This window comes from Cetorhinus maximus, chromosome 18 (genome assembly GCF_964194155.1).
Source record: "Cetorhinus maximus chromosome 18, sCetMax3.hap1.1, whole genome shotgun sequence".
Lineage (NCBI taxonomy): Eukaryota > Metazoa > Chordata > Chondrichthyes > Lamniformes > Cetorhinidae > Cetorhinus > Cetorhinus maximus.
In genome coordinates this window covers 77,193,684-77,217,749 of record NC_135896.1, presented here as the reverse complement: position 1 = coordinate 77,217,749, position 24,066 = coordinate 77,193,684, and the positions used below count along the sequence as shown (strand labels likewise).

Below are 24,066 nucleotides of genomic sequence, written 5' to 3'. Positions count from 1 at the left end.
GGTGTTCCCATGTGTCTGCTGCCCTTGTCCTTCTAGATGGTAGTGGTCATGGGTTTGGGAGGTGCTGCCAGAGAAGCCTTGGTGAGTTTCTGCACTGCATCTTGTACACACTGCTGCCATTGTGCATCGGTGGTGGAGGGAGTGAATGTTTGTGGAGGGGATGCCAATCAAGCAGACTGATTTGTCCTGGATGATGTCAAGCTTCTTGAGTGTTGCTGGAGCTACTACCACCGAGAGCGGGCTAGGGAGAGAGCAGGCGAGTGAGGGAGTGAGTGGGTGAATGAGGGAGTGAGTGGGTGAGAGAGTGGACGAGTGGGTGAGTGAGGAAGTGAGAAAGGGAGTGTGAGCGCGAGGGTAGGTGAGTGAAGGTGGGTGAGTGAGTGAGTGAGTGAGGGTGGATGGGTAGATCAGTGGGTGAGAGAGTGGGTGAGTCAGTGAGTGAAGGTGGGTGAGTGAGTGAGGGTGGGTGGTTGTTTGAGAGAGGGAAAGGGTGAGTGTGTGTGAGAGAGAGAAAGAGAGAAGGGGTGAGAGAGAGTGTGTGTGTGAGAGTGAGTGAGTGAGTGAGTGTGTGTGTGTGTGTGTGTGTGTGTGTGTGTGAGAGAGAGAGTGAGAGAGAGGGAAAGAAAGAGAGCGCGAGCGTGTGAGAGAGAGGGAGGTTTTTTTTAAATTATTTACAGGATGTGGACTTCGTTGGCTGGGCCAGCATTTATTGCCCATCCCTATTTGCCCTTGAGAGGGTGGTGAGCTGCCTTCTTGAGCCACTGCAGTCCATGAGTTGAGTGTGTGTGTGTGTGTGTGTGTGTGTGTGTGTGTGTGAGAGAGAGAAAGCGAGGGTGAGTATGTGTGTGCGCGTATGTGTGTGTGCGCGTGTATATGCATGAGAGAAGGGGAGAGGGTGACTGTGTGTGTATATGTGTGTGTGTGAGAGAGGGTGAGGGTGAGTGTGTGTGTGTGTGAGAGAGTGAGTGAGCGAGCGAGGGAGGGAGAGAGAGAGTAAGTATGTGTGTGTGTGTGAGAGAGAGAGGGTGAGTATGTGTTTGTGCGTGAGAGGGAGAGGGTGATTGTGGGTGTGTGTGCGTATATACGTGTGAGAGAGAGAGAGATTGAGCACATGGAGAGAGAGAGGGGGGAGTGTGCCTGTCTCTCTCCCAGTCTCAGTGTTCTCATTCACCCTCACCCCCACACACCAAAGGCACTCTCACAGTGGTGAGGGACAGTAATTGAGTACCCTGGGACTGGGAGTGAGCTGGTCACACACACCTCACCCGTTCACACTTGAATGGTCATCTTAATTTTTTTAAAAATGAGTAACAAATTTATTATTGCTCAGCAAGTTGTTTCTTTTCATACGTCAGCTGTTCTTTTTTGAAATTCATGTTTAATGCTGTGCCAAACCTTATCTTTCTGAAATTTGCACATCAGCCCGCCCAAGTTAGTGGGAGGTCATGTCTAACCAATCTGATTGAATTTTTCGAAGAGGTGACCAGGTGTGTAGATGAGGGCAATGCATTTGACGTAGTCTACTTAGACTTCAGCAAGGCTTTTGATAAGGTCCTGCATGGGGACTCTGATAACAAAGGTAAGAGCCCATGGGATCCAAGGCAATTTGGCAAATTGGATCCAGAATTGGCTGAGTGGCAGGAAGCAGAGGGTGATGGTCAAGGGGTGTTTTTGTCACTGGATGCCTGTGTCCAGTGGGGTTCCACAGGGATCGGTGTTGGGTCCTTTGCTGTTTGTGGTGTATATAAACGATTTGGACATGAGTGTGGGAGGGTTGGTCAGTAAGTTCGCGGATGACACAAAAATTGGTGGGGCGGTAAATAGTGAGGAGGATAGCCTTAGATTACAGGAGGATATAGACGGGCTGGTCAGATGGGTTGATCAGTGGCAAATAGAATTTAATCCAGATAAGTGTGAGGTGAAGCACTTGGAGCAGGACAAACAAGGCATGGGAATACACAATGAATGGTAGGACCCTGGGAAGTACCGAGGATCAGAGGAACCTTGGTGCGCATGTCCACCGGTCCCTTAAGGTAGCGGAACAGGTCGATAAAGTGGTTAAGATGGGATATGGGATACTTGCCTTTATTAGCCGAGGCATAGAATATAAGAGCAGGGACGTTATGCTGGAACTGTATAAAACACTGGTTAGGCCACAGCTAGAGTATTGCGTGCAGTTCTGGAATCCGCATTATAGGAAGGATGTGATTGTATTAGACAGAGTGCAGAGGAGATTTACCAGGATGTTGCCTGGGTTGGAGAGTTTTAGTTATGAGGAGAGATTGGATAGACAGGGGTTATTTTCCTTGGAGCAGAGGAGATTGACGGGGGACATGATTGAGGTGCATAAAATTATGAGGGGACAGATAGGGTAGACAGAAAGGAACTTTTCCCCTTGGCGGTGGGATCAATAGGGGGTATAGATTTAAGGTAAGGGGCAGGAGGTTTAGAGAGGATGTGAGGAAGAATTTTTTCACCCAGAGGGTGGTGGGAATGTGGAACTCACTGCCTGAAAGAGTGGTAGAGACAGAAACCCTCATAACATTTAAGAAGTACTTAGATGTGCGCTTGCGATGCCAAGGCCATGGGCCTAGTGCTGGAAAATGGGATAAGAATAGTTAGGTACTTGTTTGACCGGCACAGACACGATGGGCCAAGGGCCTTTTTCTGTGCAGTAGACCTCTATGACTCTAAGTGTGAGAAAAATTGAAATGGGGCCCCCCCCGCCAATCCGAGAAGGTTGGACAAGCCTGGATTATCGTCTCTGATCAAACCAAATACAGCAGCAATACCTCAAAGAACAAAACAGCTTTACTGAAGGAGGTGCCAGTGACTGACTGAAGCCACTATTTGCTAGTACTCAAAAAGGGTACACAATTGCTTATTGTATGTACTTAATACCACGTTGACAAGAGTGTGCTTGTGCAACAAAATATCCCTGAATCTGGATGAACAGAATCTTACACAGCAACAGGTAATTAATGCAGCTAAGGAAAGTCAGGACCAAAAGAAACTCACCAGACTGTCATATCTTCCTCCAGCTGCTAAAATATCTGGGACAATGTGGTGTCGCCGCTTCACAAGCGCTACAAACTGGAAAATGACTCCACTGTGCTGCTGCACCTTGTAGGCAAGGCCCAGATTAATTACCACCTGTAAAGCAAGGAACACACCTTCACCACTCAAACACTGCAGGTGTTAAGATCAATGGTCTTTTCACTTTCCCTTCACTCCCAACTCTAACCTTTCTGTCCTTGGCCTCCTGTGAGGTTGAATCTAAGCTCAAGGGACAGTACCTTACTTTTTAATTAGGCGCTTTACAGCCTTCTGGACTTAATGTTGAATTCAACAATTTCAGATCGTAGTCTCTGCTCCCAGTTTTTCTTTGTTAGTTTTTTTTGGACAGTAGCTGCTGTTGATAATTCTGCTTTTCATATTTACACCTCCTCTAGACACATCTTTTGTTGCATTACCTGTTTCATTACCATCTCTTTTTATATTGTACTATCATCCATGTTATCATTCACTCTCTTCTGTCTTCCACCCTATCACAGATTTTTCCTTTTCTTCTCTCCTCTTGCTTAAAAACTGTTACACCTCTAAGTACTCTCAGTTCAGACAAAGAGTCATCTACCTGAAAAATTAACTCTGCTTCTCTCTCCAGAGATGCTGCCAGGCCTGCTGAGTATTTCTGATTTTATTACCAGCGAAAAACTTGTTGAGATTCCGAGGATATATAAATCTGTCCCACTTGCCACCTATCAAATTTGCAAATCTGGAACATCTTTTTGCTGCATGCTACTCTCAACAATTTTCCTCTCCTAAAGTTAGTGTCGATGCAGTTCTACAGGTTACAGGTGCTGTTCAGTACCATATCTTGTATGAACAGAGAATCAGCAGTGTCTTCAACTGTGGAGGAAGTGGGTCCCACAGTTCTGAGTCACACAGTGATCAAGTGGGGTGAATGCTAACTGATGGCACCCCAGACCCTGGAGGGCAAAAGAAACCAATTGTAGCACACTTATTGTACCCAGCTTATGTCAGCTAACTCAGCACCAACTAAACTGGCAGTGGCCCAGCTTGTATGATTCAGCTACACTCATTGCCTTAACACATTGAGCTATTAGGTGAAGTGCCTATTGGCTATTTAAAATCACTGATGACAGTTACAACTAACCTGTAGTTTGACATCGAGTTTCTTTAGGAGTTCCATCACTTCCTCAAGCTCCTTTAAGGCCTGTTTTACCAGCTGGCAAACAACCAACTTCCCCTTCATCAGAGGTGACAGCATAACTTTCAGTTCTTCCAGATCCAATTTATTCTCAATATGCTTGTATAGGAGCAACAGCTGGATGAGAGAGAAATGGCACTTTAACAACAGAAGTGGCTTTCCCTGCTAAGCTCCACATAACCAGACACCAGACATTACCACAGCACAAAGAGAGTACAGATGCATTCAAGGGAAAGCTAAATAATCACTGGGGAAAAGGAAGAGAAAGATAGGGTTGATAGGGTGAGATGAAGTACAATGGGAAGAGGCTCACATGGAGCATAAACATTCACATAGACCAGTTGGACCTAATGGGCTATATCAGCACTGTACATTCTATGCAATTCTATAGACCGAAGCAGATGTCATTATGTCGGCAACAAGCAGCCACTCGACTTACATTGTTTTGTGACAATGAGAGATTGTAGAACTTGGCTTCTACCTCTTGTCTGGTCAGCTTCCCCATCTGCCATGGAAGAGAGATTGTTATATATTAAAGGAGATGGGAAGAAATGAGTAAATCTGACAATACACCAAATATAAATATTTGATAGAGAATTGTTTAAAAATACATTTTAAGTAAGCACCATTGAAATACAATAGATATGAAATGAAAGTCAAGTCACATGAACTTACGCAACCCTTTGATCTTCAGGGATTTTGATCACCAGATCAATCTCCTGGACAATTTCAGGTTACCTGTGAGGCAGCACAGTCAGGTGTGGGGGTAGTGGCAATCTAGAATTCTTATAGATGAATCAGGAGACTGAGACGTGTACAAGTCCCGGGATCTGTGCAGACTGTACTTTTATTATTGGCTAAATTCAGTAATGTGGTGCCAGAGCTCTCAACCAACATAGGTGCAAAACCAGAGTCTGAATGTGTACTTTTAATTACACTGCACATTATTCTTCTTTGAAAAAAAAATGGGAGAACTGGATGCTCAGCAGGTTGCCATTCCAGAATCTGTTTATAGCTCAGGCTATTCAGATAAGAGTCTCTCCCAGTGGCTGTGAAAATCCTATGTGAAATGAGTTTGTGCAGTCTCAGTCAGGTACTAGTGGATGTGGACTCCAAACACAAAAAGATCCTTTATTCAGCACAAAGTTGCAAATTCCACTCTGTGGAGTCACAGAATGGATGCCTTGGAAAATGAAAACATATCGCAATAAGGTAAAAATAAAGGTAGGACTGAGGCATGCGGGTGTAACAAAGTAAAAGGTGCTTTACTCAATACTTAAGATGCCATACCAGAGCAATTTAGTTCTCTATCACTACTTTCATAGAATTACATAGGGTATATGGCACAGAAACAGCTCTTTCAGCCCAACCAGTCCATGCTGGTGTTGATGCTCCACTCAAGCCTCCTCCCATCTTTTCTCGTCTAAATCTACCATCGTGACCCTCTATTCCCTTCTCCATCATATGCTTGTCTAGTTTCCCTTAAATGCATCTACAAAATTCACTTCAACCACTCCCTGTGGTAGCAATTTCCAAATTCTTTACCTAAACAAGTTTCTTCTGAATACCCTACTGGATTTCTCACTATCTTATACTGATGGCCTCTAGTTATGCTCTAGAGGAAACATTGTCTCCATCTCCACTCTATCAAAACCTTTCATAATTTTAAAGACCTCTGTATACCCACGCATTTCTCTGCAACCTTTCCAGTGCCTCTATATCTTTTTTATAATATGGTGACCAGAACTGCACACAGTATTCTTAAGTGTGGTCCAACCAAGTTTTGACACACGTTTAGCATAACTTCCTTACTTTACAATCCTATCCTCTGGAAATAAAACCTAGTGCTTGGTTTGCTTTTTTTTAAAATGGCCTTTCTAACCAAAGGCGCCTTTTAGTGACTGATGTATCTGTACACTGAGATTCTTATGTTCCTCTATCCCACCTAGACTTGTGCCTTCCAAGTAATAAGTGACCTCCCCATTCTTACTACCAAAATGTACTACCTCACCTTCACCTGTGTTGAATTTCATTTGCCAATTATTTGTCCATTCTGCAAGTTTATTAATGCCCTCCTGTAATTTGTTGCAGTCCTCCTCAGTATTTACTATCATCCCCAACTTGGTGTCATTTACAAATTTAGAAATTGTATTTTTGATTCCAAAGTCCAAATTGTTACTGCAAATTGTGAACAGCAGTGATCAGAACACTGATCCTTGTGGAACACCACTTCCCACCTTCTGCCACTCTGAATAGCTAACTCTGCCACTCTGAACATTGATTCCTACTCTGCTTTCTGTCATGAAGTCAGCTAGTAATCCATTCTGCCATTTGTCCCCTGAATCCACATTCTCTGACCTTATTCATTAGTCTATTATCAAAGACCTTTTGAAAATCCAGATAAATTACATCTACTACATTACCATTGTCTACCTCTCTGTTACTGCCTCAAAAAAATTCAATAAGTCGATCAAGTAAGACTTTCTCTTTTCAAATCCATGCTCACTATTCATTATTATAATTCTCATTTCTAGGTGTACTTCTATATTTTTTTATTCATTCATGGGTGTGGGCTTCGCTGGCTGGGCCAGCATTTATTGCTCATCCCTAGTTGCCCTTGAGAAGGTGGTGGTGAGCTGCCTTTTTGAACCGCTGCAGTCCATGTGGTATGGATACACCCACAGTGCTGTTGGGAATGTGTTCCAGGGTTTTGACCCAGCGACAGTGAAGGGACAGCGATATATTTCCAAGTCAGGATGGTAAGTGGCTTTGAAGGGAATTTCCAGGTGGTGGTGTTCCTATCTATCTGTTGCCCTTGTCCTTCTAGATGGTAGTGGGTGGTGGGTTTGGAGGGTGCTGTCGAAGGAGCCTTGGTGAATTCCTGCAATGCATCCTGTAGATGGTACACACTGTTGCTACTGTGCATCTGTGGTGGGGGGAAATGAATGTTTGTGGGTGCCATACCAATCAAGTTTTGTCCTGGATGGTGTCAAACTTCTTCAGTGTTGTTGGAGCTGCACTCATCCAGCAAGTACAGAATATTCCATCACACTACTAACCTGTGCCTTGTAGATGGCGGACAGGCTTTGGGGAGTCAGGAGGTGAGTTACTCGTCACAGGATTCCTGGCCTCTGACCTGCTCTTGTAGCCACAGTATTTATATGGCTGGTCCAGTTCACTTTCTGGTCAATGGTAACCCTCAGGATGTTGATTGTAGGGGATTCAGTGATGGTAATGCCATTGAACATCAAGGGGCGATGGTTGGATTCTCTCCTGTTGGAGATGGTCACTGCCTGACACTTGTGTGGCACGAATGTTACTTGCCACTTGTCAGCCCAAGCCTGGATATTGTCCAGGTCTTGCTGCATTTGGACATGGACTGCTTCAGTATCTCAGGAGTCGCAAATGGTATTGAACATTATGCAATCATCAGCGAACATCCCCACTTCTGACCTTATGATGGAAGGAAGGTCATTGATGAAGCAGCTGAAGATGGTTGGGCTTAGAACACTACTCTGGGGAACTCTTGCAGTGATGTCCTGGAGCTTGAGATGACTGACCTCCAAGAACCAAAACCATCTTCTTTTGTGCTAGGTATGACTCCAACCAGCAGAGAGTTTTCCCCCTGATTCCCATTGACTTCAGTTTTGCTAGGGCTCCTTGATGCCACTTTCGGTCAAATGCAGCCTTGATGTCAAGGGCAGTCACTCTCACCTCACCTCGGGAGTTCAGCTCTTTTGTCCATGTTTGAACCAAGGCTGTAATGAGGTCAGGAGCTGAGTAGCCCTGGCTGAACCCAAACTGAGCATCAGTGAGCAGGTTATTTCTAAGCAAGTGCTGCTTGACAGCACTGTTGATGACTCCTTCCATTACTTTACTGATGATCGAGAGTAGACTGATGGGGCAGCAATTGCCGGGTTGGATTTGTCCTGCTTTTTGTGTGCAGGACATACCTGGGCAATCTTTCACATTGCCAGGTAGATGCCAGTGTTGTAGCTGTACTGGGAACAGCTTGGCTAGGGGGCGCAGCAAGTTCTGGAGCACAAGTCTTCAGTACTATTGCTGGAATATTTTATTTATTATTTTTATTTATTTAATTATTCTTTTTAAATATATATATATTTTTCTTTTCTCACCTATTTCTATTATTATTTTTTAAATTTATTTCCATTTATTGTTTTATCTCTACCTTTTAGCCTATTTCGATCCCATCCCCCCCCACTAGGTCCATCTGTCACTTGCTCATCTTGCTTTCTACCCTTAATGTCACCATTAGCACATCCTTTAGCTAATATCACCATCGTCAACATCCCTTTGGCCTTTTGTTTATGACACCTTTTGCAATCTCTCCTTTGCCTCCACCTATCACTGGCCTTCTATCCAGCTTCACCTGTCCAACCCCCCTTAAACAGCTTATATTTCACCACATTTCTATTTCTCTTTAATTCTGAGGAATAGTCATACGGACTCAAAACTTTAACTCTGTCTTTCTCTCCACAGATGCTGTCAGACCTGCTGAGTTTTTCCAGCAATTTTTGTTTTTGTTTCAGATTTCCAGCATCCACAGTATTTTGCTTTTATCTTAGTATTAAATATGCTATATTTTCCCTTGATTCTTTTAGAATATATGGATAAAATCCATCCAGACCAGAGGCTTTATCGCCCAAGCTTGTTTAGTTTATTCAATACATCCCCCTTTTTTTGTATTAAATGCACTTATCTCATTGCTCATCTCATCATTCAATGTCATCTCTACCAAATACCGAAGCAAAACCATTATTTACTATTTCTGCTATCTCTCTACCAGTACCCGTAATATTATCCCATCTATCACTTAATGGTCCTATTCCCTTCATAGGCTTCCTTTTTGTTGATGTGCCTGCAAAATATTTTACTATTTTGTTTTATGTGCCTTGATAACTTAATTTCATAGTTTCTCTTCGCCTTCCTAATTGTTTTTTGACTTCTCTCCTAATCTCTTTGTATTCTCTCTTATCCTGCACTCCTCTGCTGCCTTTACATTCAATGTATGCCTTCTTTCTAACCCTCAATTGTTCCCTTATGTCTTTAGTCATTCATGGAATCTCACCAGTATTTAGTTTATTTTCTTTTAGCAGAATATATATTTCCTGCGCCCTGCTGAACACCATTTTAAATGATTCCCATAGTTGTTCTACATTGTTGTTTGCCACTGTAGTTGCCCAGTTTATTTTCCTATGCTCTATCCTAAGCTCCTCAAAATCAGTTTTTCTCCAATCTAGTAACTTGGCTATCGTCATCTTTATGTCCTTCTCTATCATCATCTTAAAGTGTATTACATTATGGTCACTACTGCCTAGACGTTTCCCTGCTTTTTCTTCTTTTACCTGTCTGGTTCATTCCCCATTACTAGATCCAATAGCGAATTTTCTCTTATTGGGCTTTTTACATATTGGGTTAGAAAGGATTCCTGTACACATTGTAGGAACACCATTCGCTTATCCTTTTACCTACCTTTTCTGTCCAATTAATATCAGGGTAGTCGAAATCCCCCATGATTATTATTCTATGTTTTTCTACTCAATTCTCTAATTTGTCTGCATATTTCCTCCTCCAGGTAGTCTGTAGACAAGACCCACAAGTGTGATGGTGCATCAATTATCTTTTATCTCTATCCAATATGCATTCCCTTATTCTCTTGCAAATAGCTGAGTCCCTTTTCTCTACTGCCATTATGTTATCCAAAAGAAGTACAGCTACTTCACCTCCCTGTTTTCTGACTTGACCTTTTCTAAATCTGTTATAACCTACAGTGTTTAAATTCGAGTGCTGATTTTTCTGTAGCCATGTCTCAGTAATCCCTATTATGTCTGGCTTCTCTCACTTTACTGACACTGTACATTGCTGTACAGTCATTTTAACACATTTTTAATTGGACTTCTCTCGCTTTATGTTTAACCACCTTTTTAGTCTCCAGTTCTATAAGTCTATTTATTCCCTTGCTATGATTGTCCTCCTTTCTTTATTCTTTCCTATGTTCTCCCACCCTGTTTTCTTTATATTAGACTGTTTACATTTCCTGTAGATCCCTTCTCCCCTCCCCCCACTACCTAGTTTAAAGCTTTTTCCACCTCCCCATTTACCCTTTCCACCAGGACACAGATCCCATCCTGGTACAGGTGAAGTACATCCTGTCAATGAAGCCCATTCCTGTCCCAGAACTTGAACCAGTGTCCCATGAAAAAGAACCCCACTTTCCCACACCAGCCACATGTTTTTTCTCCTGGTCTGTCTGCTCCTATGCCAATTTGCACATGCCTCTGGCAATAATCCAGAGACTATTATCCTCAAGGTCTTGCTTTTTAATTAATAGCCTAGTTCCTGAAACTCTTTCAGTAGGAACTCCTCCCTCTTGTTTGTTCCACCCAACAACAGGATTAACCTCTTCCCTTTCCAAATTCCTCTCCAGCTGCCGTGAGATATCCCTTACCATGACACTAGGTAGGCAACATACTCTTTGGGATTCTCATTCTTGGCTGTGGAGGACATTATCTATCGCACTAATTATGTTCACTGTTACTCCAACATTTCTATTCTGCTCTCCACTTCCTCAGACAGCCTTCTGAGCCATGGTGCCTTGGTCTGTGGTGTGACTGTCCGCCCTGCACTCTATCGCCTTGTCCTCACAGGTAGTGAATACATTGTACCTGTTGGACAGGATGAGTGCCTGCAGGACCTTCTTCTTGGCCTTTCCGAAATCCCTGCTATCAAGCTGCTCATCAGTCACACCCTCCCTTTCCTGAACATGTGTTTTCCCCTGGGATGTGACTCCTCCCCTCCCCTATGTGTCAGAGTCTCTCCAACTTGCACTCCAGCTCAATGACTGAGCTGGAGAGATCTGAGATAGAGATGTCTGCTGCAGAAGTGTTTGCTCTGGACAGTCTCACCGTCCACAAACTCCCACATTTTGCAGTCCAGGCATACAACCCGCTCAGTCATATCTTAGAATAGTCTTATTTATTTAACTAATTAAATTCCCTATTCAACAATTATTTCCAGCTATATCAAGTAATTTAACTAGTTAAGCTATAAATTTAATCCAATACTTATTCTTGCCCAGTTCTAGTTTAAACTAATGTCCTAGTTTAGGGAAAAAAAGAAACCTTAAAGCTCACCAACCAATCAACTAGCTGCTTACCTCTTTAAACCCTCTGGACTTCAGCTCTCAGGCTTCCAGTTCCATCTCTCAAACCACAAAGACCAGAACAGCATCCCTTCCCTCACTGCACCAAATTCCTTCACTCACCAAACCCCCCGGGTTAAGTAAGTGCTCTCTCTAGCAGTGCTCCAGTGAACTGGACTTCGTGCTATTTACTTTGTGAATAAGCAAAACCTCCTGTGTTTAAAATAACTGGAATTCCAAAGACCAGAGTCAGACAATGCTGTCCAGGGAACCATTTCTAACTAGCCATCTAATTAACTAACTGTGCAGCTGTCACCAGCAGGCAGCTTGTTTACCACTGACTAAAACTGAAAGAAACTACAAGTTAAAGTTAAGTTAGCTACTAAACACAAAACTTGACTAGATTTTAGAAAGAGATCAACCCTTAAAACACCCTCACTCACCAAATCCTCCGAGTTTAGTAAGTACTCTATTTAGGAGTACTCTGGCAAGCTAGACTTCATGCTATTTATTTGATGAGTACAAAATTCACATATGAATAAGAAGAAACCAAAAACAGTTTTTGTTCCCTGTGCTGTATATTGCAGAGGTGACTGGTTGCTGGTAGTGTTTACAATGGTATCAGGATTAAAACACAGAACATCCAGGAACAGAGCAGTTTTGGTATCTTCAACTACAGAGGCAATTTAAGCAGCTCAACAGAACTCACCATAGAATCACACAGGATGTTGTACACCTGCTGGAGTTTGTCCTCTGGTATCCCACAGTGTAGAATCACTGCCCTCAACAGGCCAGTGTGGTTCAGATGGATTCTGTAGTTTCGCTTCTGTAAACAAATAAATGCAACAATCTCTCAAGGGGAAGAGTAACCAAAAGGAGAATATGACCACATGATAGCCAAATAAATCATGGATAATATCCCAGTCATTTGGATGTTACTATAAACTATGAATCTGAACTGCAAAACCTTCACTCCTAAAAGATAAGAAGAAAGTATTGTATTGGATGGAACTGGTTAACAATATATGGACTAACTCCCCACCTGCAGAACAGGAAATTCCTGAATAATTTCGACAATGGTGTAGATCACCTCTGCATCTGGCAACAAGTTGTTTGTAATTGGTGTGACAATGTCAAATGCACATTCTAAGAGTTCTCTAGGGTGACAGCGGTCCAGCTTTCGGGGTCTGAATACCCGTTCAATACAGTATCTATGAATAAGGAACAGATCAAATAGGTTAATGACGATACTTGTATTTATATTGTCACATAAGGCGATATTAGGGCAGTTGCCCAAAAGCTTGGTTAAAAAGTTTTACGGACTGTCTTAAAGGACGAAACCAGGTAGAGAGGTGGAGAGGTTTAGGGAGGGAATTCCAGAGTTTAGGGCCCAGGCAACTGAAGCCATGGTTTACAACATTGGGGCAATTAATATTGGGGATGCTGAAAAAGCTAGAATTAGACAAATGCAGATATCTTGGATGTTTGTAGGGCTGGAGTAGGTTACAGGGAGGGATGAAGACATGGAGGGATTTGAAAATAAGGATGAAAATTTTAAAAATCAAGCTAGTGTAGGACAAGAGTACAGTGGTGATGGATGCACAGGATTTTGTGCAAGTTATAGTACTGGCAGCAGAGCTTTGGATACCTCAAGTTTGCGGAGGGTAGAAAGTGGGAGGCTGGCCAGGAATGCACTGGAAAGGTCAAGACTGAAGATAAAGCCAAGGATGAGGGTTTCAGCAGCAGAAGGACTGAGGGAGGGACAGAGCTCGGTGATGTTACAAAGGTGGAAATAGGTTTTCTCAGTGCAGATATATAGTTGAAAGCTCATCGCAGGGTTAAATGTGACACCAAGGTTGCAAACAGTCTGGTTCAATCTCAGTGGTCAATGAAGGGGACGAGTTCAATAGCGAGGGAGCAGTTTGTGACATGTACTAAAGAATATGGCTTCAACCTCCCAATGTTTAACTCAACCAAATTTTTGCTCATCCAGTACTGGATGTCAGACAAGTAGTCTGACAATTCAGAGACAGTGGAGGTGTCAAGAGAAGTGGTGGTGAGGTAAAGCTGGGTGTCTTCAGTGTGGAAACTGATGTGTTTTTGGATGAGGTCACTGAGGGATAGCATGTAAATGAGATCCATGGGAGACACCAGAGGTAATGGTGCAAGAATGGGAAGAGAAGACATTGATGGAAATTCTATGGCTATGATTAGCTGAATAAGAATGTAACCAGGTGAGTAGGTGCACTTTCACACAGCTGGACGACAGCGAGGCGATGGAGGAGGACGGTATGATCAACTGTGTCAAAGGCTGCATGCAGATCAAGAAGGACAAGGAAGGAAAGTTTGCCTTTGTTATAATAACATAGGATGTCATTTGTGACTTTGATAAAAAGTTGTTTCAGTATCCTGGCAGGTGCAGAAACCTGAATGGAGGGGTTCAAACATGAGTCCCAAGATGGGCACAAATCTGAGAGGCGACAGCATGTTCAAGGACTTTGAATAGGAAAGGGAGGTTGGAGATGGGGAAGTGGTTTACAAGGACTGAGGCATCAAGAATTGGGTTTTTGTGGAAAGGAGTGAAGATGGTATATTTGAAGGAAAGAGGGACAGAACCTGAGGAGAGAACACTGATAGTAATGACATCTAACATGGAAGCCAGGAAGGAAAATTGGGTGGTCAAGAGTTTAGTGGAAATAAAGTCAAGAGGACACGAGAGCTGGGTCTCATGCACAAGGTGAGCTTGGAGAGGGCATGTGGGGAGATGGGAAAGGAAGTTTAGCTTCGTATGCTCGGAGAAGGGAGGCAGATGCAGAAGCAGCTGTTCTCAATCTTGGTGACAAAGAAATCAATTAATTTCTCACAATTGCTGTTAGTGATGAGAGTGGAGGAAACAAGGGTAAGGGGTTTAAGACAACCAGAAGAGGTTTTTAAATAAAACAGGGGATCACCACTTTGTATGTTAATATTAAACATGAGTAAAGCTCTTTCTAAATTTCCCCATCATATACTCCAGGCCAAGATACAGAATGGGTTAGCTACAAAGTAAAGCTCTATCAAGCACCTTGTCAGTTCTAGCACATATTAGATGCAGAGCAATGTTCTCTGTACACTATACCCATCAGCCACACCCATCTCAGGGACAGGATAGTTAAGAAATAAAATTCCCTCTACACTGCCCTATTAAGCGCTCTTGGTCAGATTCAGCTCATGCTTACTTCAATCTCAAAACAGCATCACACTGAGCCAAGAGATAGAGCCTCCATGTGATAGTTATGGCTTCCTAGATTCCCAATTTAATGTCAATTTCTGCCAAACTGATCTATAGAGTGGTTTTTTTTATGTCTATTAAGAACGAGGCTCAATCAAACCATGTGCACAGCCCAAACTCATTTTACATAATATCCTTAAAGCAAGAGGAAACTTCCACCCCATCAATCCAGGGATATGTTCAAACTCAGATCCAAAGGAGTTAACAAAAACAAAAATTGTTGGAAAAACTTAGCAGGTCTGACAGCATCTGTGGAGAGGAAGACAGAGTTAACGTTTCGAGTCTGTATGACTCTTCATCAGAAATAAATCTCTTTATTTCTGATGAAGAGTCATATAGCCTCGAAACGTTAACTCTGTCTTCCTCTCCACAGATGCTGTCAGACCTGCTGAGTTTTCCAGCAATTTTTGTTTTTGTTTCGGATTTCCAGCATCTGCAGTATTTTGCTTTTATCCAAAGGAGTTATCCTGCTATGACACTAAACTCACCTGCATTACAGGTTCCCATTTTTGCTGATCTACACAACACCCCGACTCATGCTGTGGCCAGGTGAGCTGAATCGAGACTTTGGTCAACCCTCTACAGGGCAGGACAATAGTGTCTTCAACTGACCTGCTGTCCACCCTTCCCTCACTATGGCACCAAAACCAAAACTCGCTGTGAGACAAATTACAGGCACAAACGCTTGGCACCTTGTGACATATCTCATTGGCACACTGTACCACGGATTCAATAGATGGAACTGTGGGGTTACTTCTCACTCAGATTTGAATGACATCTGCCCTGCATCGGACTGTAATCCAACCACCAGTTAGCAAGAGGAAAAGTCAATTAGCCAGAAGTAGATATTTGACCACTGTATCATCAGGTGGTATCTTTGCACTGGAATTCAGTCCACAGCCCGGTGTTTATACAGATCTGATCCAACAAGATATTTTAATTGTTTTCTCCCCATTCTCCTGAAGGCACACTCCACCCCTGCCCTTCTGGCACCGCGGCCACCACGCAAACCTCGAAACCTCATGAAACTCCCTGTACCACCAGACAGTGACTCATTATGTGAACCTAGACAGTATATTCTAGTAGATTATTTAACTGTTTAACTCATCACAACTCAGCCTGATCCTATCGTCACCAGACCTGCTCACACAAGCACTTTCAAGTATGGATCACTGGATAGCAATCAGAAAAGGAAACAATGGTCGGTTTTGCCTCTCCTTAATTGAAATGGTACAGAGGCCAAGTATGTCACCACAACCAAGGTCAATCAACTCGGCACAAACTGTGAAACTAACATGGCCTTCAACCTCAAGTAGACAATGCCTTCACTAATTGTGCCATTACAGCAGCCAGTTACTGTATCCGCTCACCTTTTTAAACTGGTGATGTTGTTTCTTGCCACAAACCTTGCAAAAGGCACCTAAAGAAAAGGGAGAAAAAGAGATGCATACACAACACTGACTCTTGGCTTTGGCATAGCTAAATTTCAGAATCGAAAAATAATTAACTTTATTCATTTTTTAAAAAGCATTTTTTTGAAAGTGAATTATTTTTTAAACTTCCGATTACATACAACAAAATAATTCAGAGAACAGCCCTGGAAAGCATTAATTAATACAATTTCATTTACCTAACTCAGGACAGGCTGAATCACTATTAGTTCAGGAGGATGCAACAAACATGGGGCAGGATTCTCCCTTCATCGGGCGGGCCTGGGAACAGCCGCAAAATGGACCACTGCCCACGATTGAGCTCCAACTACGATTTCACGCAGCCAGCCAGCATGAAACGCATGCTGAGAGCCTCAGCTGCCGGAGTGCAGGCAGGAGGAGCGCGATCGCTGAAGTCTGCGCATGCGCGGGGGAGCGCACACAGAATGCTGCCTGAAGGCACAGAGCTGCCTCAGAGAGCTGAAGAATTTTCAAATGAACAATAACGATTTTACAAATGATATAAACATATCCCCCCACATTGATTCAGTCACATGAAGAGGGACATGTTAAAAACGTTAAAAAAAAATTTGTTTTTTTTATTTACCATTGGAAACCTTATCCCGCCCGTGGATGAGGTTTCTCAAAAAATGCAAAGACCGCCTGGCTATTCACCCACCCACCAACCAAACAGCTGAGTGGGCAGCAAAAAATACAAATGAATTACTTGTTTAAGGGCCTAAATAGGCCTCTTAATTATCAGCGGGCGCGCTTCCGACCCTTGCACCTGCCCGCCAACCGAAAGATCGTTGAGTGCACGCGATGACATCGGGACGCTTGCCCGATGTCATCGCACACTATTATACGCCCGATCAGGTCGGGAGCGCACCCGCCCACGGGACAAAAAATTCTGCCCATGGAGTGTTACTGCTGTTCAGTGCCCCTAGCCAAAACCAATCACATGACATGCATGCAGGGTGACTAATGCTGTCAATGCATATTACACAACTTACCCGGAGGTCATGGGGCAGCATGATCAGCATGCCACTGTGGTCCATGAAATAGGCTCCTTCACTACCCTCATACAACTTCTTGTTCTTTGGCATAAATAGTGGTGTGTGCAACCAAGTAGCACCTGTAAAAGATCAACAACTTAAGTTTTGAAGCAAAGCTTTGTATCTCTAATCAGTTACAGAAATATTCATGTCGCATCTGGTTCTTCTACCATACAACTTAAATCTGTGCCCTCTGATTACTGACCCGTCTGCCACTGGAAACAGTTTCTCTTCAATTGTTCTATCAAACAATTCATGATTTTGAACACGACTATCAAATATCCAAGAATATTTTTGTGCTCCAAAAAAAACAAGTCCAGCTACTCCAGTCTCTCCACATAAATCAATTCCTTCATCCTTGGTACCATTCTAATAAATCTCTCTTGCATCCACTCTAATGCTTTAATATCCTCTCTGAAGTATAGTGCCAGAATTGAGCACAATATGCCAGCTGAGGCCTAATAAGTGTTTTAAATTAAATTAGTTTCAAATTTCCCCTTCTCTTTTTTTTATTAATTTACGGGATGTGGGCATCACTGGCTATGCCAACATTTATTGCCCATCCCTAATTGCCCTTGAGAAGGTGGTGGTGAGCTGCCTTCTTGAACTGCTGCAGTCCCTGTAGTGTAACTACATCCACAGTGCTGTTAGGGAGGGAGTTCCAGGATTTTGACGCAGCGACAGTGAAGGACCAGTGATATATTTCCAAGTCAGGGTGGTGAGCGGCTTGGAGGGGAACTTCCAGGTAGTGGTGTTCCCATGTATCTGCTGCCCTTGTCCTTCTAGATGGTAGCGGTCGTAGGTTTGGAAGGTGCTGCCTAAGGGGCCTTGATGAGTTTCTACAAATGCATCTTTGTCGTGATGCTTCATTTTTTGTTAGTTTGTTCTTGTTTATGAGTGGAACATATGTCTCCTAAACTCTATTGGTCACCTTTGCTCCTACTGCAGCTATCTCTTAATCATTTTTTCACCATTTACCTTCTCTGTTCCTTTCTTATTCAATTAAATTAAACTTTTCCAATCTATTACCTAGATCTTTGCTTTATTTATGTCTTTCTCAACTATTATATTAAACCTCATTATATTGAGATCACTTTTGCCTAGATATTCCCTGACACTTCTTATTTGCTCTGCTTCACCCACCATTATTACATTGGATTACAGAGGGTACATGGCACAGAAATAGGCCATTGGTTCAACCAGTCTATTCTGGCATTTATCTTCCACTCGATCTCCTCCCATATTTCCTCATCTAAATCTACCATCATAGCTCTCTGTTTCCTTGCCTAGCTTCCTCTAAAATGCATCCATACTCCCTGTGGTAGCGAGTTCCATATTTTCACCACTCTCTGGGTAAAGAAGTTTCTTCTAATTCTCCATTGGATTTCTTGGTGGCTATCTTAGACTAATGGTCTCTAAATATGCTCTTCTCACAAGAGGAAACATTCCCTCTGTACTCACTCTATCAAAATCTTCCATAATTTTAAAGCAGAAGTTCCAAACAGTGGGTTGCAACCCCATTTCACATTTGAGGTAACGAGCTGCCCCTCCTGCAAGCAGCAATGGCGACTGTGGAGAGAAGATGACCCAGTCTGGAGGTTCCAGTAAGACAGCCCTGGACCCACTGGATCAATTCCACCAAATAGCATGGAGCGGATGGTGAGCCCAAAGTACTCTTTTAACTTCAGAAAACACTTTCAGTGACATGTACAAGGGATTCCAGGATGTTTGTGTGTCAACTTGGCACAGCTAGAGGCCCACAAACATAACTCAGTCACTGACTGAGTGTGGAAAAATCCAGGAGGTCATGAGGATGAGCCAGGAAGGTGAGTAGTGGCTTCAAACTGTGTTTCTACTCCTGTTTGGCTGTTGTTCAGGCTCCTTACTCCAGGACAGTGACTCTGCTTCAAAGGTACCAGCAAATAGACTAAAATGGGGGGCGGGGGGGGGGGCGCGGAAGGCAAGTGGGGTTGGTGAGTGGGGGGGAGGGGGTTTGGAAGAGGAGCTGCTGAGTGAGAGATTAGGGGGAGGGATTTGAGAAGAGGGACTGTTGAGTGAGTAGGGAGCTGGGATGAGGAGCTGCTGAGTTGAGTGAGTGAGTGGGGGGGGGGGATGGGAGTTAGGAAGGGGGGCCTGTATGTACATGTGTGGTGGGCGGAGAGGGGCTGATTACAAAGTGTCTGTGATGGTGAGGTGTGGCAGAGGGGCTTCACTGAGTCTTCTGTCACCGCAGAATATGGAGAGCTTGGGTGAAACCTACATGAATTTCATAAAATAATAACATTTTACAAAGTGCTTTAAAAAACAGATTTTCATATTTATATGATATATTATTATATATTGACCTATAGTAGGCAAACTTCAATAATCATATACTGAATGTTAATATGTTGCTTTATTGCTGTTTTGTTTTTGATGTCTGGGATCACCTTAATTTTGGTGTTAAAATGGGGTCACATTGGAAAATAGTTTGGTAAATACTGTTTTAAAACCTCTATTTGGTCATTCCTCAACCATCTTTGTTCAAGTGAAAAGAGACCCAGTCTGTCGATTCTTTCCTGATATGTATACCTACTCAATTCTAGTAGCATCCTTGTAAATCTCTGCATCCTCTCCAGTCCTCTATATGCTTTTTATACTACGGCGACCAGAACTGTACACAGTACCCTTGAACAGAGCTCTGAACATTAAAGCAATTCAGATAGGCCACAGAGAAGGTAACAGAAAACAAGCAGCATAAAACACTAGACAGGGCTAGTAGATGAGTCAGCTAGTTGCAATGTATTATACTCACCATGCCTTTTGAATACCCGGCACACAGTCTCATATACGAAGTGCCGCAGCATGGTGTAGTGTGCTGAAAAATTGCCCTGAAGAAAGAAAAACATTTAAGTTTTCTTTAAAAAGTGCATAAATTACAATCCGATTGCACTTGGCATGGGTTTTTCAGAATAGCCACAGCTAATACTTCAGCAGAAAAATAGATAAGCCTCCAAAGTGTAGCTTCTGACATCTGATCATTGTTTCTAACTTACTACCAGCAGCTGGCCAAAATATCAGTACAGTACATGTTAGTGAACGACTATGCACTGCTTATGGTTTAAAAGCAGGATATGATGCTTTGTGAGTTTTTCCCTCGTCCAGAGTAGACTAGACACAGGGGTTAAGTTCCAATTTTATTCTTTTAAAAAATCTGCAGCAGAAAAACATTTATTTAAATTAACAGGATTATACTTTGGCAACAGAAAGAAGTGAGATTGGAGTGGAGTTTTATTTAAAATAGGTGAGTGAGATCCAGGAGCTGGACCCAGTAGCTGTAAGTTTTATACAACAGTATGGAGATAGGAAAGCAGGTGGATGCTGCCATACTGTAAATTAAAGAGAATGGGATGGTGGTAGAAGTTAAGGTTTGCCTTTAAACCCAGTATCACACAAGATTTTGAAAAGGAGAGGAAGATTATAGATAGTTAAAAAAACTAATATGTTTGTATTGATGCTGTTTCCTCAGACAGTAAATAATAAGTAATTCACTAGCTTACCGGCATGGATGACAGTTTCAGCAGATGAGCTGAGGCAGTTGTGTCAGTTTGGGAGCCAGTAGGAAGGACTTGGGAATTCCACATCTCTACTCCATGTCCCACCCACACCATTTTGAACTGTAGCTGGGGTGATTTTTCAGAGAAAAAAAATTCTCAGTGATAAATCACCAGCTTCATTGACCAGGAAACAGCACAATTGTGTTGCATATGTAAAATACAAAAGGGTAGAGCTGATAAGAATGCAGTCTTCTTTTGCTGTTGGCAAGTCTCGGGCAGACTTCTAATACTGAATTGCATGACTTATATTTGCTTTGTTATTGTACTTCTCAATATTACATGTATATGAGAAAAGGCATAGATTGTAAATGCATCACAAAGTAGCAGCCTGTCAGATAGTTATCTATTTTATTTTGTTCTTCACAGTATCTACTGACTTCAAAAACCTGCTGATAAATTCTAGGCCACATTGGTACATTAAATACTGTTATACTTCAGTTTGGAGTCATAATTAAAGCTGAATCAAGGTAAGATTAGCTCAAACGAAAGATCATCGACCAGAAATACCAACTCCGTTTCCCGCTTTACAGAGGCTGGCAGTCCTGCGGTTTTGCAGCATCCAAAGTATTTTACTTTTGGGTTAAATTTAATTTTGTTCCCAATACATTCAGCAAGTCCAGTGACAATGCTGCAGTGTCCCCAGTGGAGGATGTGTTTGACAGTATTAATTTCCTACCTTGTGAACATCAATATCATAGGTGAAATCCATAGCAGGTGTGATATGCTGGGAGAATATCTGGGTGAGCAATGTCCGGTAAACTTTGCTACTAGTATTTGCCAGTGCATGGTGCAGCATTTCATGTAGTTCCGACTCCTCCATCTGGGGTGGGGGGAGATGCTCACTTTTCAGCAACTCTACTGCGGTGGGACGTTTCGCCGGGTCATGATTTAACAGCCAGCCAACTATCAATCTCTTTGAAGAAAACAGCAACAACAGGTCACTAACTGTGGGTCAAAACAGCTTTCATACCTCACATACATTTGTGTGAGAATGGATAGAGCTGCATAGGAACTGGAATAGGCCATCCATCCTTTCAAATCTGTTTCACCATTCAATTAGATCATGGCTGATCTGTACCTGAACTCCATTTACCCACTTTTGATCATAACCTCGATACCCTTACCGGACAAAATATTTACCATCTCAATCTTAAAAGCTTCAATTGATCCAGCATTCATAGCCTTTTGGGAGAAAAAAAAGAGTTCAGGATTTCCACTATTCTTTGTGTATAAAAGGGTTTCCTGAATCACCACAGAACAGACTGTTTCCAATTTTAACATTATGCCAACTTTTTGATTCCCCCGCCAGGGAAAATTATTTCTCTTTGTGTATCCTATCAAATCAATTTAAAAACTTCAATTAGATCGCTTTCAATATTTAATAATCAATGAATACAAACCACATTTATGCGACCTTAAGATGAATGAGCTTTTTTTTCTATATAGTTTTGAAGAATGAGAGGTGATCTAATTGAAATGTACAAAATTCTTTTAAGGGGTTGACAGGGTAAATGCTGAGAGGCTATTTCCACTGGCTGCAGGGGCTAGTCTCAGGTAAAGGGGTTGGTCATTTAGGATTGAGTTAAAGAGAAGTTTCTTCACTCAATGATTTGTGAATCTTAGGAATTCTCTACACCAGACAGCCGTGGGTGCTAAGACTATGATTATGAGATAAACAGATTCTTGGGTTAAAGGAGATTCAAGGGAGATGGGGAGAGGGCAGGAGAGCGGAGTTGGTGTAGAAATTCAGCCATAATATTGAATGGTAGAGCAGACTGAAGGGGCCACTTGGCCTACTCCTGCTCCTATTTCTTAACCTATCCTCATAAATTTACCTTTTAAGATGGAATTCTGATGAATATGCTTTGCATCCTCTCAAAGATCAATATATCCTTCCTGCGGTAGTTCCCACAACTGAATGCAGTAGTCCAGATGAGGTCTAACTAAGCCTCTGAAGCAACTGAAGCATAACTTCCTTACTTTTGTATTGCAAGTCAGTAACTCAAATCAAAGAGCTATAATGTTATTACATATGACAAAGATTTGCATTTATATAGGGCATCAGGATGTCCCAAAGCACTTCAAAGCCAACAAAATACTTTTGAAATGAAGTAAATGTAAAAAAATACCACAGCCAAGGCTCTATAAACAGCAATAACCTAAATGAGCGGATAATCTTTTTCTAAATGATGTTGGTCGAGGGATAAATGGTGGAGGATGCCAAGAGGTGTCTCCTGCTCTTCTTCAGAATAGTGTTTTGGAATCTTATATCTACACATTAAAGGATATACGGCATCATGGTTTAATATCTTACCCCAAAGATGGCACTTCCAAAAATGCAGCACTCTTTCAGTACTGCACTGGGTGAGTCAGCCTACATTGTGCTTAAGTCTCGGGAGTGGGGACTTGAACCAACAATCTTTTGGGCTTTACCTCTAACCCAAGGTTGACACCTTGACCGGATATATCCTATATAATAAAGTACTAACATGTAAGAGCAAGACAGAAGACAAGGTGAATTATGAAGTAATGACTGGCTAATGCCAAGCTTCAGTTTTCAAAGGCTGCAGAATAAGCTCACCTCATGTCATATTCCATGTAGTCCTGTGCAGTTTGAATTTTAATATCAACTTATTACTATTGTGTATGAGGTGCACCGATTATAGAAGAGGCAATGTGGTGTAGGCAAAAGGCTAAGTGAGATGTAGTGGGGTAAGGACCTGAAAGAATGTAGTGGCTGTTAACTGTATATCAATTGGCATTTAATGGGTTTTCTGGTGGTGGGATTAATTAGGGACGCATCTGTGTTCATTTATTTAGGAGCAGACTGAAACTATGGATGTTGGACTGGAGATGAATGAGATGTAATATGTCTCTCATTCACTGCATGGCTGAGTTCTAACAGTGGCCTCACATGTATTACAAGTTCTACCCACTCAAGGAAACTTAAAAGTCACCCAATTTAAGTTTTTAAACATATGAGGGCAATTGAAAGTTTATTTGAGAATTTGTTCATTGTGGGCCAACTCTAATAGCAGGTGACACAAAGATAAAATTAGCAAGTTAGTAGTAAGAAAGGACATCATGCAAAAAACTGAAGGGCAGTAGTCGTGAAATAAGTTAGCAAGGAGGTGAAACAGTATAAATGAATTCAATGGACAAGTGGATGCATTCATGGCAGGGAGGGATTTAGGAATTATGGGGTGGGGGGGTTGTTACCCAACGCATCTTTCTGTCACTCCCCAGATACACTGCTCCGGAATCTGAAATTATGGGCCTATGTGTCACAATGTTACTTTTGCATTATGGATATAGGACATT

At 42.4% G+C, this 24,066-nt stretch overlaps 1 protein-coding gene across 6 annotated transcripts in view; it reads right to left on the bottom strand.

Annotated features, from left to right (window-relative positions):
* The window catches only part of eif2ak4 (eukaryotic translation initiation factor 2 alpha kinase 4), a 162,673-nt gene that overhangs the window by 24,167 nt on the left and 114,440 nt on the right, over positions 1-24,066 (bottom strand). For all 6 annotated transcript variants that reach the window (XM_078562929.1, XM_078562931.1, XM_078562930.1 and 3 more), the window contains 9 exons: positions 21,422-21,658; positions 19,944-20,019; positions 17,108-17,229; positions 16,035-16,084; positions 12,436-12,604; positions 12,103-12,219; positions 4,671-4,736; positions 4,178-4,348; positions 3,019-3,153 (listed from right to left, as the gene is read on the bottom strand). In XM_078562929.1, coding sequence (XP_078419055.1) covers positions 3,019-3,153; positions 4,178-4,348; positions 4,671-4,736; positions 12,103-12,219; positions 12,436-12,604; positions 16,035-16,084; positions 17,108-17,229; positions 19,944-20,019; positions 21,422-21,658 — 1,143 coding nt within the window. The remainder of the gene's footprint in view (positions 1-3,018; positions 3,154-4,177; positions 4,349-4,670; positions 4,737-12,102; positions 12,220-12,435; positions 12,605-16,034; positions 16,085-17,107; positions 17,230-19,943; positions 20,020-21,421; positions 21,659-24,066) is intronic.